This window comes from Candoia aspera, chromosome 1 (genome assembly GCF_035149785.1).
Source record: "Candoia aspera isolate rCanAsp1 chromosome 1, rCanAsp1.hap2, whole genome shotgun sequence".
In the NCBI taxonomy this organism is placed as follows: domain Eukaryota; kingdom Metazoa; phylum Chordata; class Lepidosauria; order Squamata; family Boidae; genus Candoia; species Candoia aspera.
The window spans coordinates 227,693,323-227,707,509 of record NC_086153.1 but is presented as its reverse complement, the minus strand read 5'-3'; the positions used below and the strand labels follow the sequence as shown (position 1 = coordinate 227,707,509).

At 49.9% G+C, this 14,187-nt stretch overlaps 1 protein-coding gene across 1 annotated transcript in view; it reads right to left on the bottom strand.

The window, feature by feature from the left end:
- Positions 1 to 11,145: 11,145 nt before the first annotated feature.
- SPEG (striated muscle enriched protein kinase) overlaps positions 11,146 to 14,187 on the bottom strand; it is a 120,620-nt gene continuing 117,578 nt past the window's right edge. The window contains exons 39-41 of the mRNA XM_063288953.1: positions 14,130 to 14,187; positions 13,680 to 13,829; positions 11,146 to 12,375 (exon numbers count right to left, since the gene is read on the bottom strand). The exon at positions 14,130 to 14,187 is cut by the window's right edge and continues 18 nt beyond it. Coding sequence (XP_063145023.1) covers positions 12,171 to 12,375; positions 13,680 to 13,829; positions 14,130 to 14,187 — 413 coding nt within the window. The 3' untranslated portion in view covers positions 11,146 to 12,170. The remainder of the gene's footprint in view (positions 12,376 to 13,679; positions 13,830 to 14,129) is intronic.

The following is a 14,187-nucleotide window of genomic DNA, read 5'->3' as shown; positions in this document are numbered from 1 at the left end:
AAGTTCCCGCCGGAGTAGTTGTCGCCCCTCCCTTTGCTCCTCCCTCTACCACGTGCCTTCCCAGGGTGTGTCCATGGTGCGCATGCTCGGGTCCTGACCTGGCGTGCGCATGCTCCAGCCACACCCTGTTTGTTTGGCTCAGTTCGGCGAGGAGAGAGGCGTGGCTGGTCGGGTGCTTCTCAGCTCCAGGTAGGGCCCTTCTTTTTTCTTATTTAAAGTGCGTCGCCTTTGTTGTGTCTCCTGGGCGTTGCCCCCAGGTTGCCCTGTTGACTTGCTTGCCACTCCCCCGCGGCCGGGGGGCGGGGGGAGGGTGCTGGCGAACGTTTGTCACCACCCCGTGGGCCCGGGGCGGGGGGAGTGAGTCCCGGGGGGGGAGGTCCACCCAAGTCGCGGGCTTGGGGGGCCCTTTCCCTTGGGGCACGGGAGGCGGGGGGGGCCTGCGGGGGGGGGGGTTGGTTTTGCTGACCTTGGTTGCGGTTTGTCGGGGTATGCCCGGTGAAATGCTCTGGTCAGGTCAGGCGCGTTAACGTTGTGCGCCGCCACCCATTCCGGGTGGGGGAAGTGTTTCCACCTGACCAGATAGTGTAGAGTTCCTCGTTGCTTGCGGGAGTCGAGAATGTCCCTTATCTCGAAGTGGTGTTGCCCGTCGATCATCACCGGTGCAGGCTGTGGCGTGCTTGGGTGCCATCGGGAGGTGGTTGCCGGTTTCAGGAGGCTGGTGTGGAACACCGGGTGGAGTCTCCGGAGGTTGTGTGGCAGGTCCAAGCGTATTGCTACCGGGTTCACTATTTGCGTGACTCGGAACGGCCCGATGTACTTAGGCCCCAGTTTTTTCGAGGGTTGGGTTGACTTTAGGAACTTGGTGGATAGATAGGCCATATCCCCCGCCTGGAACGTCGGTTGTTGGCGCCGGTGCTTGTCGGCCTGCTCTTTGTAGGCTGCCTGTGCATCCTTCAGCGCCGCCGTGATTACTGGCCATGCTTCCGCGATCTTCCGTCCCCAGTCGCTAGCGTCCACCTGGGGTTCTGGGGGTTGAGGTAGCTCCGGTATGGGGACGAAGTCGCGCCCCGAGACTACTTCGAACGGAGTTTTCCCCGTGCTCGTGTGGACGGCGTTGTTGTATGCGACTTCGGCGAACGGGAGCAGTTCAGCCCAGTCGTCTTGGTGGTAGTTACTATATGATCGTATGAATTGCTCTAAGGTGGCATTAAGAACCTCTGTGGCTCCGTCCGTCTGAGGGTGCCAAGCCGTAGATAGGGCCTGTTGGGTCCCCGTCAGCTTCAGGAAGGCCCGCCAGAATTTGGAGGTGAACTGTGTGCCCCTGTCGGTCACCACACGTGCGGGACATCCGTGTAGCCTGTACACGTGGATGAGGAAGAGTTTGGCTAGCTGTTGTGAGGATGGGACCGACGTGCAGGGGATGAAGTGGGCCTGCTTTGAGAAGTAGTCCTTCACCACCCAAATGGCCGTTTTCTTCTGGCTGGGTGGGAGGTCCACTATAAAATCCATAGAGATTTCCTCCCATGGGCGGGAGGGTTCTGCCACCCGTTGCAATAGCCCCGCGGGTTTGCCTGGTGCCCGTTTGGCCCTAGCGCACGTTGGGCAGGACGCCACGTAGGTTTTTACGTCTCGCCTGAGCGCGGGCCACCAGAATTGACGCCGTGTTAGGTGTAGGGTCTTGAGGAACCCAAAGTGTCCCGCTTGCTTGGCGTCGTGTGACCTATGCAAGATCGCTTGGCGTTGCGAGTCCGGGACGTAGATTCTGCCTTCCCCCCATGCCAGGTCTTGTGCCATCGTTACCTTGTCGGGGTTTGCCAGGAACCAGGGGTCGGTTTTGAGGGCGGCGGCGAGGTCCGTGCGCATTCCCCCTGGTAGTTGCGGTTGGCTTCTTTCAGTCGCCGGTTGTCCCGCCGTCGGCTGCGCCGTAGAGTCGAGCTGCCTCCGTGCGCCGCTTCGGGTGGTCACGGCCATCCCCAGTTGCGAGGCGGATAGGACCGTCCCAATGGTGTCTGGGGCGGGCTCTTCGTCTTGGGGCAGTCGGGAGAGGGCGTCGGCCAGGAAGTTCTTTTTGCCCGGCATGAACTTCAGCTGGAAATTAAAGCGGCTGAAGAATTGGGCCCATCGGACCTGTTTTGGGCTAAGGCGTCTAGGCGTTCGTAGGGCCTCGAGGTTCCGGTGGTCAGTCCAGACCTCGAATGGTTGGGTGGCTCCCTCGAGTAGGTGTCGCCATGTCTCTAGTGCCGATTTCACCGCGAAGGCTTCTTTCTCCCAGACGTGCCATCGCCTCTCTGTCTCGGAGAACTTCCTTGACAGGTAGGCGCATGGTTTCAGGAGTCCCGTGGGGTCTTTCTGTAGCAGGATGGCTCCCAGGGAGAAGTCTGAGGCGTCGGCTTGGACCACGAACGGCCGTTCTGGGTCCGGGTGCGCGAGGATTGGCTCCGTAGTGAACAGCGCTTTCAGCTTGTTGAATGCGGTCTGGCACGCGGGAGTCCAATTCAGCACTGTGCCTGGGTTCTTGGCGCGTCGGGTGTCCCCCACCCCTTTGGTTTTGAGGAGGTCCGTTAAGGGGAGGGCTATCTCAGCGAACCCCCGGGCGAATGACCTGTAAAAATTCGCGAATCCGAGGAAGCTCTGTAGTTGCCGTCTGTTGCGGGGCCGCTCCCAGTTTAGCACCGCTTCGACTTTTGCGGGGTCCATTTCGATGCCGTCCCCGGAGATTCGGTACCCCAGATAGTCTAGGCGCTCTTTGTGAAACTCGCACTTTGTAGGCTTGGCATAGAGCTGCGCCCTTCTGAGCTTGTCGAGGACTTGCCTGACTAGGGTTACATGTTCCTCGTGCGTTTTTGTGTAAATAAGGACGTCGTCGATGTAGACCAGGACCCCTTTGAACAGATGTTCATGCAGTACCTCATTGATGAGCTGCATGAACACCCCAGGGGCCCCCGCGAGTCCGAAGGGCAGTACTTTGTACTGGAAAGCGCCTAGGGGGCAGTTGAACGCCGTCTTCCATTCGTCCCCCTCCCTGATTCGGATGCGATAGTACGCCTCGCGAAGGTCCAGTTTGGAAAAGACTTTGCCCGTGGACAGGTGGGCGAGCATGTCCTTCACCAGGGGTAAGGGGTATTTGTTGGACAGGGAAGCCGCGTTTAGGCCCCGGTAGTCGGTGCAGAGCCGTAGGGTCCCGTCTTTCTTCTCCCGGAATAAGACGGGGGCTCCGACCGGTGAGCATGCTGGCTCTATGAATCCCCTGTCTAGGTTTTTATCGATGAACTCCCGGAGGGTTGCCATCTCCTTCGGGGTCATCGAATAGATCTTTGGTCTAGGTAAGGGGACGTCGGGCAGTAGGTCGATCCGGCAATCCGTCTTGCGGTGGGGGGGTAGTTGGTCAGCTTCTGCCTCTCCGAAGACCTCGGAGAAGTCGGCGTATTGTTCTGGTAGGTCTGCTGTGGTAGCGGCGTTGTCTTGTGTGGTCGCCTCCGCTCGTCCTACCGTGGGGTTGGTTCTGCCCGCTGGAACTGGTGCTCGATACTCGCCGTCGCCGAATGTGAAGGTGCGGGTCTCCCAGTTGATCCGCGGGTTGTTTGTCGCGAGCCATGGCATCCCCAGGACTGCAATGGGCCGTCCGATGTGCGTGACTACGAACGATGTGCGCTCGGTGTGAGTGCCCATTTGCAGGGTGACCGGCTCGGTTTGTAGCGTGGCTGGTTTCCCTCCCGCTGTAGAGCCGTCCAGCTGGTGGAATGCCAGCGGCGTGGGGAGGGGGAAGCAGCGGAGGTCGAGTTTGGCGACTAGGTCGGGGTGGATGAGGTTTTTTGAGCACCCAGAGTCCACTAGTGCCGCGGCCGTGGTGGCTCCGTTGCCGGCAGAGAGTTTAATTGCTGCCAATATTACGGGGCTTTCGTCGTTTCGTTGAGGTGGTCCGCGCTGCTGTCCCACCGCCTGCCTCGCCACGCGTTTCAGGGCAAGCGGGGAGCATTTCCCGCCGGCTGGTCGGGGTCTGCATTGTCCTCTTCCCCCCAGTAAGCGTCCCAGCCCTCTTCTGGTGTCGCTGTGGCCACGGTCATTCGGCGGTGAGGGGGCGGCCCCGGGTTGGGTGGTTTGGGGCTAATTTTCGGAGTGGGTTTGGGCGCGCTGGTCGGCGGTCAGTTGGCGAAGCAATCCACCGTCTTGTGCCCTAATTTGCCACACCTCCCACAGGGCTCCCGGTTGAACTTCTTTTTTGGGTATATGGGGCCGGCCATCCCCCCGTGTGGTGCGGGTACCTTTTTCCCGGCATAGTTTGTGTCTTCCGTGGTTGTCATGAGGAAGGTGCGGTGCGCATGTTCGGCTTTCCCCGCGAGGTGGATCCACCCGTGTAACGTTTCTGGGTCGTCGCGGTAGAGGGCCCATTGGAGAACGTCGCGGTTGAGCCCCCTTTTGAACATTTCCAGCAGGGTGGTCTCGGACCAGTCGCTGACCTTCCCCGCGAGGGCTTTGAACTCCAGGGCGTAGTCAGGGACCGTGCGTGTGCCCTGTTTAAGTCTTTGGAGTGCGCTTTTCGCCCTTACTTTGGCTAGGGGGTCTTCGAAGTAGTTTTTCATCTCATTGATGAAAGCAGTGAAGGTGGCGAGGGCGGGGGAGCTGGACTCGTACAGTTGGACGTACCAGTCCGCCGCCCTGTCTTGGAGTTTGATCGCCACGGCGGCGATCTTGTCGGCCTCGGAGTCATAGGAGTGTCCGTGCCTCCCCATGAACTCCCTAGCGTTGGTCACGAAAAACGAGAGTTTTGTGGGGGTCCCATCGAAGAAGATGGGGAAGTCCTTTGGGGCCCGGGCGTTTTGTGCGGCCCCGCCTCTCGCTTCCCGGGGTGTGGTGTCGGCCGCCTGTGCCGTCTGCTGACCCTCCGCTGGCCCGTGTGGGTTCGGTGCTTCGCTCGGGGTGTGGGCCTGTGCGGGGACGTCGTTGGGTGGCGCGGGGGGCATAAGCGACTGGAGCATGGTCCGGAGTTCCGTCAGTTGAGCCCGCATGGCCGCGAGTTCAGCTCGTGCCTCCTCGTCCACAGCCCGCGCCGCCGCTGGGGCCGGTTCCGTTGGCGCGTCCTCAGGGGTGGGTTGCCGGCGGGGTTCATCGTCCCTCTGCCGCGGGTCCGCTTCCTCCGCCGTCTGCTGGGTGTCTCCGTCGTCCTCCTCCGTGTTGACCGCCGTTGGGCTGTCGCTCCACGCCCGTTGCTGGGGTGCGATGTGGGGCGCGGGGTCCTCCGCTGGTTTCGGAAGTCGTGCTGCTCCCTCCCGCGGTCGGGTTGCCTCCGTCGCCATCTCCCCTTGGGGTTGGAGCTGAGGCTCGGGTCGGGTGGGGTGGGCGTCCATGGCTCCGGGAGTCCGCGGTGCCTCTGGCCTTGGTCGGTCCTCCTCTGTCTCTTGCCGCGCGGCTCGCCCTCCTTGCCCGCGCTGCTCCGGCCTCATCTTGCTGGTCTTCTCGCCGTCTACTCCTCCCGCGGCTCGTTGTCGTCCGGTGGGGCTCGGCGAGGCTGAGTTTATGACTCTCAGCTTTATGTCATGCGCTGCCTACCTCTGAATAACACTCAGACACTGGTTCGCGGATCAGGCTCTGGTTTATTTGCAGGGCAGGTACAGCATTGGTAGAAAAAAGCTGAGAGTGACAGGAGCGCGCCGGTGCGGGGTTTAAATACCCCGCGCCGGTCAGCGCCCCCTCGCTCACGGTCACGTCACCCCCCTTTGTCCAATACGTTGCCCTGCCGGTGGGTGAGGGTTTCCGGGATCGCCCATCATCAGGTTTCCCATTCCTCTGCTGATTGCTTTCAGCTGGGCGATCCCCGTTGTATTGCCGCTGATGGCTTGGGTGTGCTCCGTGATCCGTTTAGCTATTGTTTGTTGGCCGTTAGTCGTTGTGGGTTGATGGCCACTTATCTTGTACCCCTTCACCTATTTCCTTGCCATTGTCATGTGTGCCATTGCGCTGATGACTTTAGCTCAACGGCACTCATGACAATATTATAGTTAGTGTATGTGTGTGTGTGTGTGTGTGTGTTTTCATTCATTCATTCATTCATTCATTCATTCCAGGATATTTTAGGATGAGATGTCCCTGAGCAGTGGATCTACTGATGTATCTACACATTTCCAGCCCTCCCACATCTTACACTGACCTGCCACATTAAGAGAACACTCCATTGTCAGTCCACCATAAAAGGGGATTTGAATCCAAGAAAGCCAATATCATAATAAATGTGTTGGCTTTCATGATGCTACAATACTCTGCTGAAGTTCTTGCAACATACTTAATGTGATTACTGAATTAACCCATTTGGGGGTGGGGGTTGCACAGTATGTTGAACCACAGTATAACCATACAAGCTGAGTTCACACAACATAAAAAAGCACAAAAACAAAAGAAAAACTGAAGACTAACCAAGCTGAGCATGTTGTGTGCAATCTCAGCCATGTGGTCAACTGATTCACCTAAGCTTGTTGTGCAAGCCCAGCCCTTGCTGCACTTGCTACAACAGATGAATGCAGCCATTTTTCTGAAATAACTACTGTATGAGCTATGAGGCAGTTGATTATGATTTTTTTTAAATAAAAAGATAAATAATTTGACTTGTTTAAGAGGACTTTTTAATCTAGTTTTTGTTTTCAGTACAAATTGTCTGATACTTCCCAGCATGTTAGTTGGTTTAAAAGTAAATGTAAAGGATGTGCAACAGTTCAAATGTCTTGGTGTTTGAGAAGTGTTGCGTGTACCAGATTTCCAGAATGGCATCTGAGCCATCTTCCATCTGCCCTTGCGGATACAGCTTCCAGGATTTCGAAGACTACCTCTGATTTACTCATCCAAGTTGGAGAGTTACATACAGGTTGGTGCCAGATAGCAAGTAGTTCAGCTGTTAATGTCCAAATAACATGATTCCCAGAATGTAGGAAGCTGGCTTATACTGAGTCAGAATTTTGAATCATCTAGTTAGTGTCATGTTCACCGTTCCAATGTTGCTGGTACATCGTAACGTTTCGCATGTCATTTCACTGATACGTGTCTCATCTGGGAAGGGAGGAGGATTCCATCTCGGGGTGTTGTTATCTGTTGGCTGCTGGGTTGGAATGTGTTTGGGTTATCTCATGTGTTCAAGGTTACTTTCCCAGGAGGGCAGTTCAAACGGTTACCAGCACCTGGGGTGGGGGGAGGTTACAACGGCAGGGCGAGGGGAGGGATTACGTTTGAAGCAAGGGTTTTTAGTTTGTATTTGGCGCGCTTTTGTTCATTCTCAGCTTTCTCTGTATTTGCATACTATTCTTACAATAAATCAGATATCATTAAGTACCTGCTTGTGAGTCTGACTCTGTTAGGATAGGCAATCATTACAGTTAGTGCTGAACTTTCCTGATTAGCACTTCTTAATGGAGTGATAGAAAGAGCTACTAGCATAATAATACATTGTCCTGATTTCTTTGCTCTCATCTGTACTTTGCTGATGTCTGTCTGTTCTGTGGTACAGAAAATGGCAGGATAGTGTTAAGGAAATCATGGCCTGGGAGAGAGACAGGACAGTGACAAGGGGATACAGCTAAAATTGGGAACACCAGACTCTTCTGCTGATACTGGAAATAACCAAAGGCAATAGGTTCATTATCTACACTAACTGCTAGAACTTTTCCAGGGTTTTAGATTGGAATTTAAGGCTCAAATCTGTCTGGAGTAAAGATTAACCGTGAGAACTTCCACATGCTAAGTGTGCAATCTCTAATACGGACCAGTTTCTTAGACTTTCTGAGATCTACCCACAGAAGAAAAGGTTGTGTGAATGCTAAACCATAAAATATCTTTTCTCTTTCCCTTGGCATATCTGGAACAACAAGGGACCTGCTTGAGTGCCATCAAAAAGAGCCCATGTATGTGGAATGACAGTTTGGGATCCACTCAGAAACTAGCCCCAGAGCAAAATATTCTTGTCTAGGAGAGGCTGTTCCTACATCACAACAATACTCATCTAATTAGTTTTACCTTTTCAGCCTCCACAGAAGGTTTCCCCTGGATTTCTAGTGGCATCTTAAGAAAAAATAGGAACCCCTGCCAGATGAAGACTAGAAAATGAAGTGTACTTGGAGATGATTCAGGACTTTGTGCTAGCAGAGCAGCATAACTGTCTTACTCATTCATCCAGAGTCGATGAGAGATGAAAAATTCAAAGACTATTTTTTCACTACAGTATCTTCTAAAATCAATTCTTGGATTACTGTTCATCTAAATCTGACTTGGATTACAGCTAATATCTGATTTTTTTTTTACCAGTTTTGTGCTGATCTGACAAAAGAAGGATTCAGTAAGGTAACGCCAGTCCAAGTACATAAGGTAGAGAGAATAATAGCTCATGGCCCAAATCTTATTTGCCTGTTTGGTCCCAGCACAGCACCTAATTTCAGAAGCCTTTCTTCCATATGAGCCAGCCAGGATAAGGTCACTACATTTCCTCCTCATGCAAAACTGGTGAATTATTGAAATGTGTAACAAAAGAATTTCCATTTGTACTCTTCCAGTCTATTTTGGAGAAGTAGAGCTAAGGGACCCTTTACTTATGCCTTAGCTCAAAGGCAAGGATCATTGTGTTCCTTCAAACCAATTTAATTCACTGTAAATCAGAACTTCTGAAAAGTTTTAGTCTGGTGTGTGTGCGTGTGTAGGGAGCCTGTAATAGTTCATCTGCTCAGAATCGTGGAAGAATAATGTTATGTGGACCAGGCCATACCTTGCAATTGTATACCCACCTCATTCTCTTGGCTGAGATCCTTTTGCGTGTGGGTGATATTCAGCAAGTTCAGGGAAAGGAGAGGGAGTGAGGACAAAAATAATGCAGTGAGGAACAAGCATGTTCAACAGGCCATGAAATGGGGATTATTGGTGGGGGAGGGCAGCGGACAATTTGAAAACCAGGAGACCAATAGAAAGAGTGTAATACCACATTCAGTGGTAGTAAAATAATCTAACCTTAATGAATGGGTAGAGAACAAATGGAGAATTATAAACTGCATCCCCCTCACACACATACCACCACCACCACCACCACACACACATACACGCAGGTATACCACCACCATCTTCTACTCAATGTTGAACAAGATTTTCAAAGATCTGCTGAAGCTTTTCATAGCAGACCGAAGACACCAGTTTTGGTTCTCTTTGTAGGTCCAGCATTACTATTGACCATCCAAGTTCTGTTTCCCCTTTTTTTGGAAGGGTTCATCCTGTGGATTGAGCACAGCCTCCCCACTTCCACACTACAGACATGAAAACTGGTTTTGCTTCCTTCCTCCCCATAAGTCACAGTGTGAATTTGTGTGTGTATTTTGTGGGTGTGTGCTTAAAGTGTCATTTGTATTTATGGATTTAAAAGTTAATTCAATACTATGTAGACCCTTGGCCAATTCTTTGATGAAGCATTCTGAGGAAACATGATGCAGTTTTTTTCTAAGTTTGAACCTAAAGGGGAAACAATGTACATCAGACCAAAAACAGTTCCACAGGAACTCCACTCATAGTTTTAGAAAAATCCAAACACATCCCAACAAGGGTCTCCTGGTGGCATTCATCCTTGTCTTTGATTGAACACCTAGATTAACCAGCTTGATCTTTTGACTATGAGAAAATGCAAAATCTTTCATAAGCTCCTAATTTCTCCAGGAATCACATCAAGCCATTGAAATTATTCTCTGCCTTTATTTTGACTGTTGAACTGCTTCCACACAAGACATTTATTGCAGAACCCCTTTTTTTGCTCACACTTTAGTGAGGGAATTCAAATGTTTGTAATCTTTTCATGTTTTCCCCCTACAGTTTTTGCCTTTCTTTGAGGAAAAAGACTAGCACAATCTCAAAATGTATAGATTTCTTTTTGTCTTTTTTTTAGGAGGCCTAGTTTTGGTTTGTAGGATGGGGTGTTGGGAAAGCTGTACCTATTACTTTTCAGCACACCTTTAATATAAACTGTGTGGTAAGCATCCATCTGTAAACCTTAAAAAAAACAATTTTTAATTAGTGCTAAAATGCTTTTCCAACTATATATTTTAAAAATGTTAAAATACTGTTTAAATGAAAGTATTAAATTATATCACTATAATAATTTTAAAAAGAAAACTTTCCAAACTTTTTTGACATGTACTGTATATTAAGTAAGAAGCACTTAGCACTAAATAAATAGATTTTTTTTAATTTTTAAAAAGGTTGCAAGAATACCCCCACCCCAGCCCCCACGGCTGCTCAGGTGGATATAATTTTTCTATTTCCCATCTACAGCATTTATGCCATGGCCTTGGATATACACTGAAAATCATGAGATGAGTTTACAGGAAGACTGCAATATCCATAATAATGTGGAAAATCATGTGTAGTTCCATTTATAGTTGCACCAGAAGAACAGTGATTGATTTGTGATAAACCATCCATCTGGAAGAGGCTTGTTGTTTTGCTTTCCCTGTGCAAGAGGGAAAAAGTGCATCATTTCCACATTTAAAACACACTGGACCAGGTAAGAAATGAACCTGGGGAACCAAAGGCATGGCTTTATACAACGAAGGCAAGACTGGAGAGTTGCATTCATGCAGTAGATGTCAGGCCTGGGTTTGATTTCTCTTCTGCTCAAGTCAACATCCAATTTCCACTATCCTACCAAATCTAGGTTTGTAACTCCTCTTTGTCCCCAGTGTGCCAGAGATTCTGGAGATCTGAGAACTTGTAGTTTCCAAAGTTCAGAATGGCTTCCATCCTGTTCAGCAGAACATGAAAGGTTGATTGCTATGGATACCACACAGGCCAGGCAGGGTAGAAAAGGAAAGGCCTATATCTTCATTTTCTTGAGAGGGGGGACAGGGAGAAACATTCTCCTGACTATGTAAGTGGCTTCATTAGTGAGTTTCTACCACAGCAGAGAGACAATCAGCCACCATCACCACAGCAGGGCTAACAAGTAAAGGGCTAGGAGGAGCATAGAGGCCATTCCATTTCCTTCCTCAGCAATAAAACTGACACACAATTTTGTACATCCTGAGAAGGCCAACTGCAAAAAGAAAGGCTGCATAAATGTGGAAGCTCTCTGTCTGTTTGATGGTGTGTTCTGCAAATCCCAGGATGGATCTTGGCGAAAGAGCATTAAGGAGGGAATCATGTATAAATGTAAATATTTTGAGGAGAGGGAAGTTGTATAGAAAGCACATACTTGATTCATAAAAGTGGGTAGGAAGACCAAGTGTCTGCCTTCTGCATCTGAAGGAAAAGAAAGGATTATACTTTCAGAAAAGCATGTGCAAAATGCAAGGAGAGATCAGGAAAGAATATATATAGTGAGACTGTGAAAGTCTGAAGATGAAAGATCTGCTAATGGGTGTCTTACATCAGTGTCTCCCAACCTTGGCAACTTTAAGATGTGTGGACTTCAACTCCCAGAATTCCCCAGACAGCTTGCTTTGGGTTGCTGTAAAATCCTAAGACCATAAAGTTGGAAGAGGCCATTGAAGCCCATGAATCCAACCCTGCTCAGTGCAGAAACACAAATTAAAGTTTCTCTAACAGATGTAGACTTAATGCATGCCCCCCACCCCAGCTCCTGCCTTGGGAAACAGAAACACCCATGATGAGGATGACAAACGATTCCATGACTGCACTGCGTATCTGAGTGCAAAGTTTCCCCCTCCTGTTGTGCCTTCACACAAACCTAATCTAGCAGGGCTGACCCATCTTTTTCTTTCTCAGTTCTGGTTAATTTGCAGAATGAACAATGCCCTACCCCTCAGAGCTATACACCAGGGAACAGAGGTCATACATTAGGCACAGTGCAGAAGGAGCCATCTGGATCTTCCAAGGAACAGTTCTTTTGATGAGGAGAGGTCCCAGCATTTGCCTCTTCAAAGCCCCTTTCAGATTTCCCAGAGCACATCACCCCTTTCTGAACCCAACCCCACAGTAGCAAGTCTTGTAGTTTTCTGTCACCAGGCACTGTTTCATTCCCTCTAAACCAGCTTGACCTGCTGTGAGGATTATGGGAGAAGGGGAAAATCAGCTGCCAGTGCTGATGACTCTTTCTTATCCATGAGGTATATCAACCAGTCCCACCCTGGCTGGGAGGACAGGTACTTGGCCCATTACGCCCCCTGCTGGAATGTTTTGTGGCTCCTCCGGCAGGGCAGGCGCTAGGGCACGTGGCTGCTGGCGCCGTGGTAGGAGCGCAATAAGACCTTGTGCTTGGTAGCCACTTCATTGCGCCGACGCTGGTGCTCCACCAAGAACTCTTTCAGGCGACTCGTGGTGAAAGTGAGGGTCTGACGCCGCAACTTCATCAGATAGGCATCCTGGAGCCAAGGATTGGCAAAGCAGTCCTTGAGAGTTGGACGGCTCCTGCAAGAGATAGATTATTAGGAAGAGCTTTCCAGAGCCCTTTTTATACTCAAGATGGAAATAAAAGCCCTGACTGAAAGCCAAGGGGAATGGAGAATACACAGGATGCCATCATACACTGATTCAGACTATTGGGTCTTCATCTAGTGTCAGCCCTTCCAGGTAAACCAGACAGGAAACATGAGATGAGCTAATTCTACTTTATTGTAAGGCTACATAAACAGAATCTTGCAAGTCTGAAAGTACAAATTTCTTGTCCTCCCTATTTATCACTTGAGTGGTCAGGGCAGGTCTTTCCTAAGTTTCTTCTTTAGACCGTTACCCTCTCTCGGACTCCCTTTCCTTTTATCTGATCGTTCCCTAGGCAGCATCTCCTCCCTCTGTTCCCCAAGGCCACCCTCACATTCCATCACATCTAGCTCTGTGTTATCTACAGTGATGTGCTGCTGCAGCTCTCCAGGGTTTCAAACAAGAACTTTTCTCAGCCCTACCTGGAGATACCTCAGACTCTACCTGAGACCTTGTCTGTATAGATTATGGACTCTGTTACTGAACCCAAACATAATACGTCCAGAATCTGCAGCAGAAATAAGGCAGGGCTAATGCAGTTCCAACATCTTGCTCCTCTAAAGCCATATCACTCCCATTCCAGAAAAGCACTGGTGAAATATACACATGGTGGATTTTATTTGCAGGAAAGGATATGTAGAGGTATACTATCAATCACATTTAGTGACTGTTCTAGCTTCTGCCACGTGGCACAGCAACCCCTCCGTGATTCAGATGGCCCTGACCCTTTTGGCCTTCTGTAAGGTGCTAAAGGCCTGGCTTTCCCTCAGGCATTTGGGCTGGGAACCCTGTTGGTTGGTTTGTCTGCTGCTTGTCTGTTTGCTCTGGGTTTGTAAGACAGAAGGATTTATTTGGACCTCATGACATGGTAGATTAGTTGTTGCTGGTGCTTCTTTTTTAAAATTATGTTGGGTTCTTTACTGGTTTTGTGGTCTTAATTCACTGTCAGCTGACTAGGGTCACAATAGCAAGATGGGCAGCCATATACATTGTTTAAGTAAGTTAACAAGCAAACAAATAAATAAATGTTTGCTCCCTCTTTTAAGATCACAATCCTCCAAGCAAAGCCTTGTGATTATACTATGGCTTCTAGTACTTTTATAAGCTTCACACTTACATTCTGATGCTTTTAGGAGTTCTCAATCAAGATAAGCTTCGGATGCTGTGCAACTATGCTGACAAAATCTATGCTGCTCTCAGGTTGTGTCACGTTTCTTTCCCCACATTTCACTCACCATGGATGGGCAGAGAGGACCTTGCGGATGAAGAGTGCTGCACTCTGGGAGACATTAGGATAGAGCTTGAAGGCATCATAACGCCCTGCAAGGATCCTGCTCTCTATCTCCAAGGTATCTGCTTCAAAGAATGGTGAGCGACCACTGAGCCTGATGGGAATGATTGAGAATGGAAGGAATGGACAACATAAATGATCTGCTTGTCTACGGAGCTGACATTCCCAAATGGGGTATCTCTGTGTGAGCATTGTTATTAAAGGTTTATAGAGGGAGGTGGTGCCTTCAAAGCTCTACAGAGATGTTATTGCACAAGTCAGGAGAATATCAAGGAAATAGGACTATAGGCTCCACTTTGGTGTACTCTTAATGCAGGGAATTAATCAGAGAAAGATCTTTCATTCTACTTGACACACTCAGTTTCCTGCCATCACCCATCTCATCCATACTTACATGATATATGTGAGCACTCCTATGCTCCAGATGTCAGCTGCTGAGCCAATGGGATCCC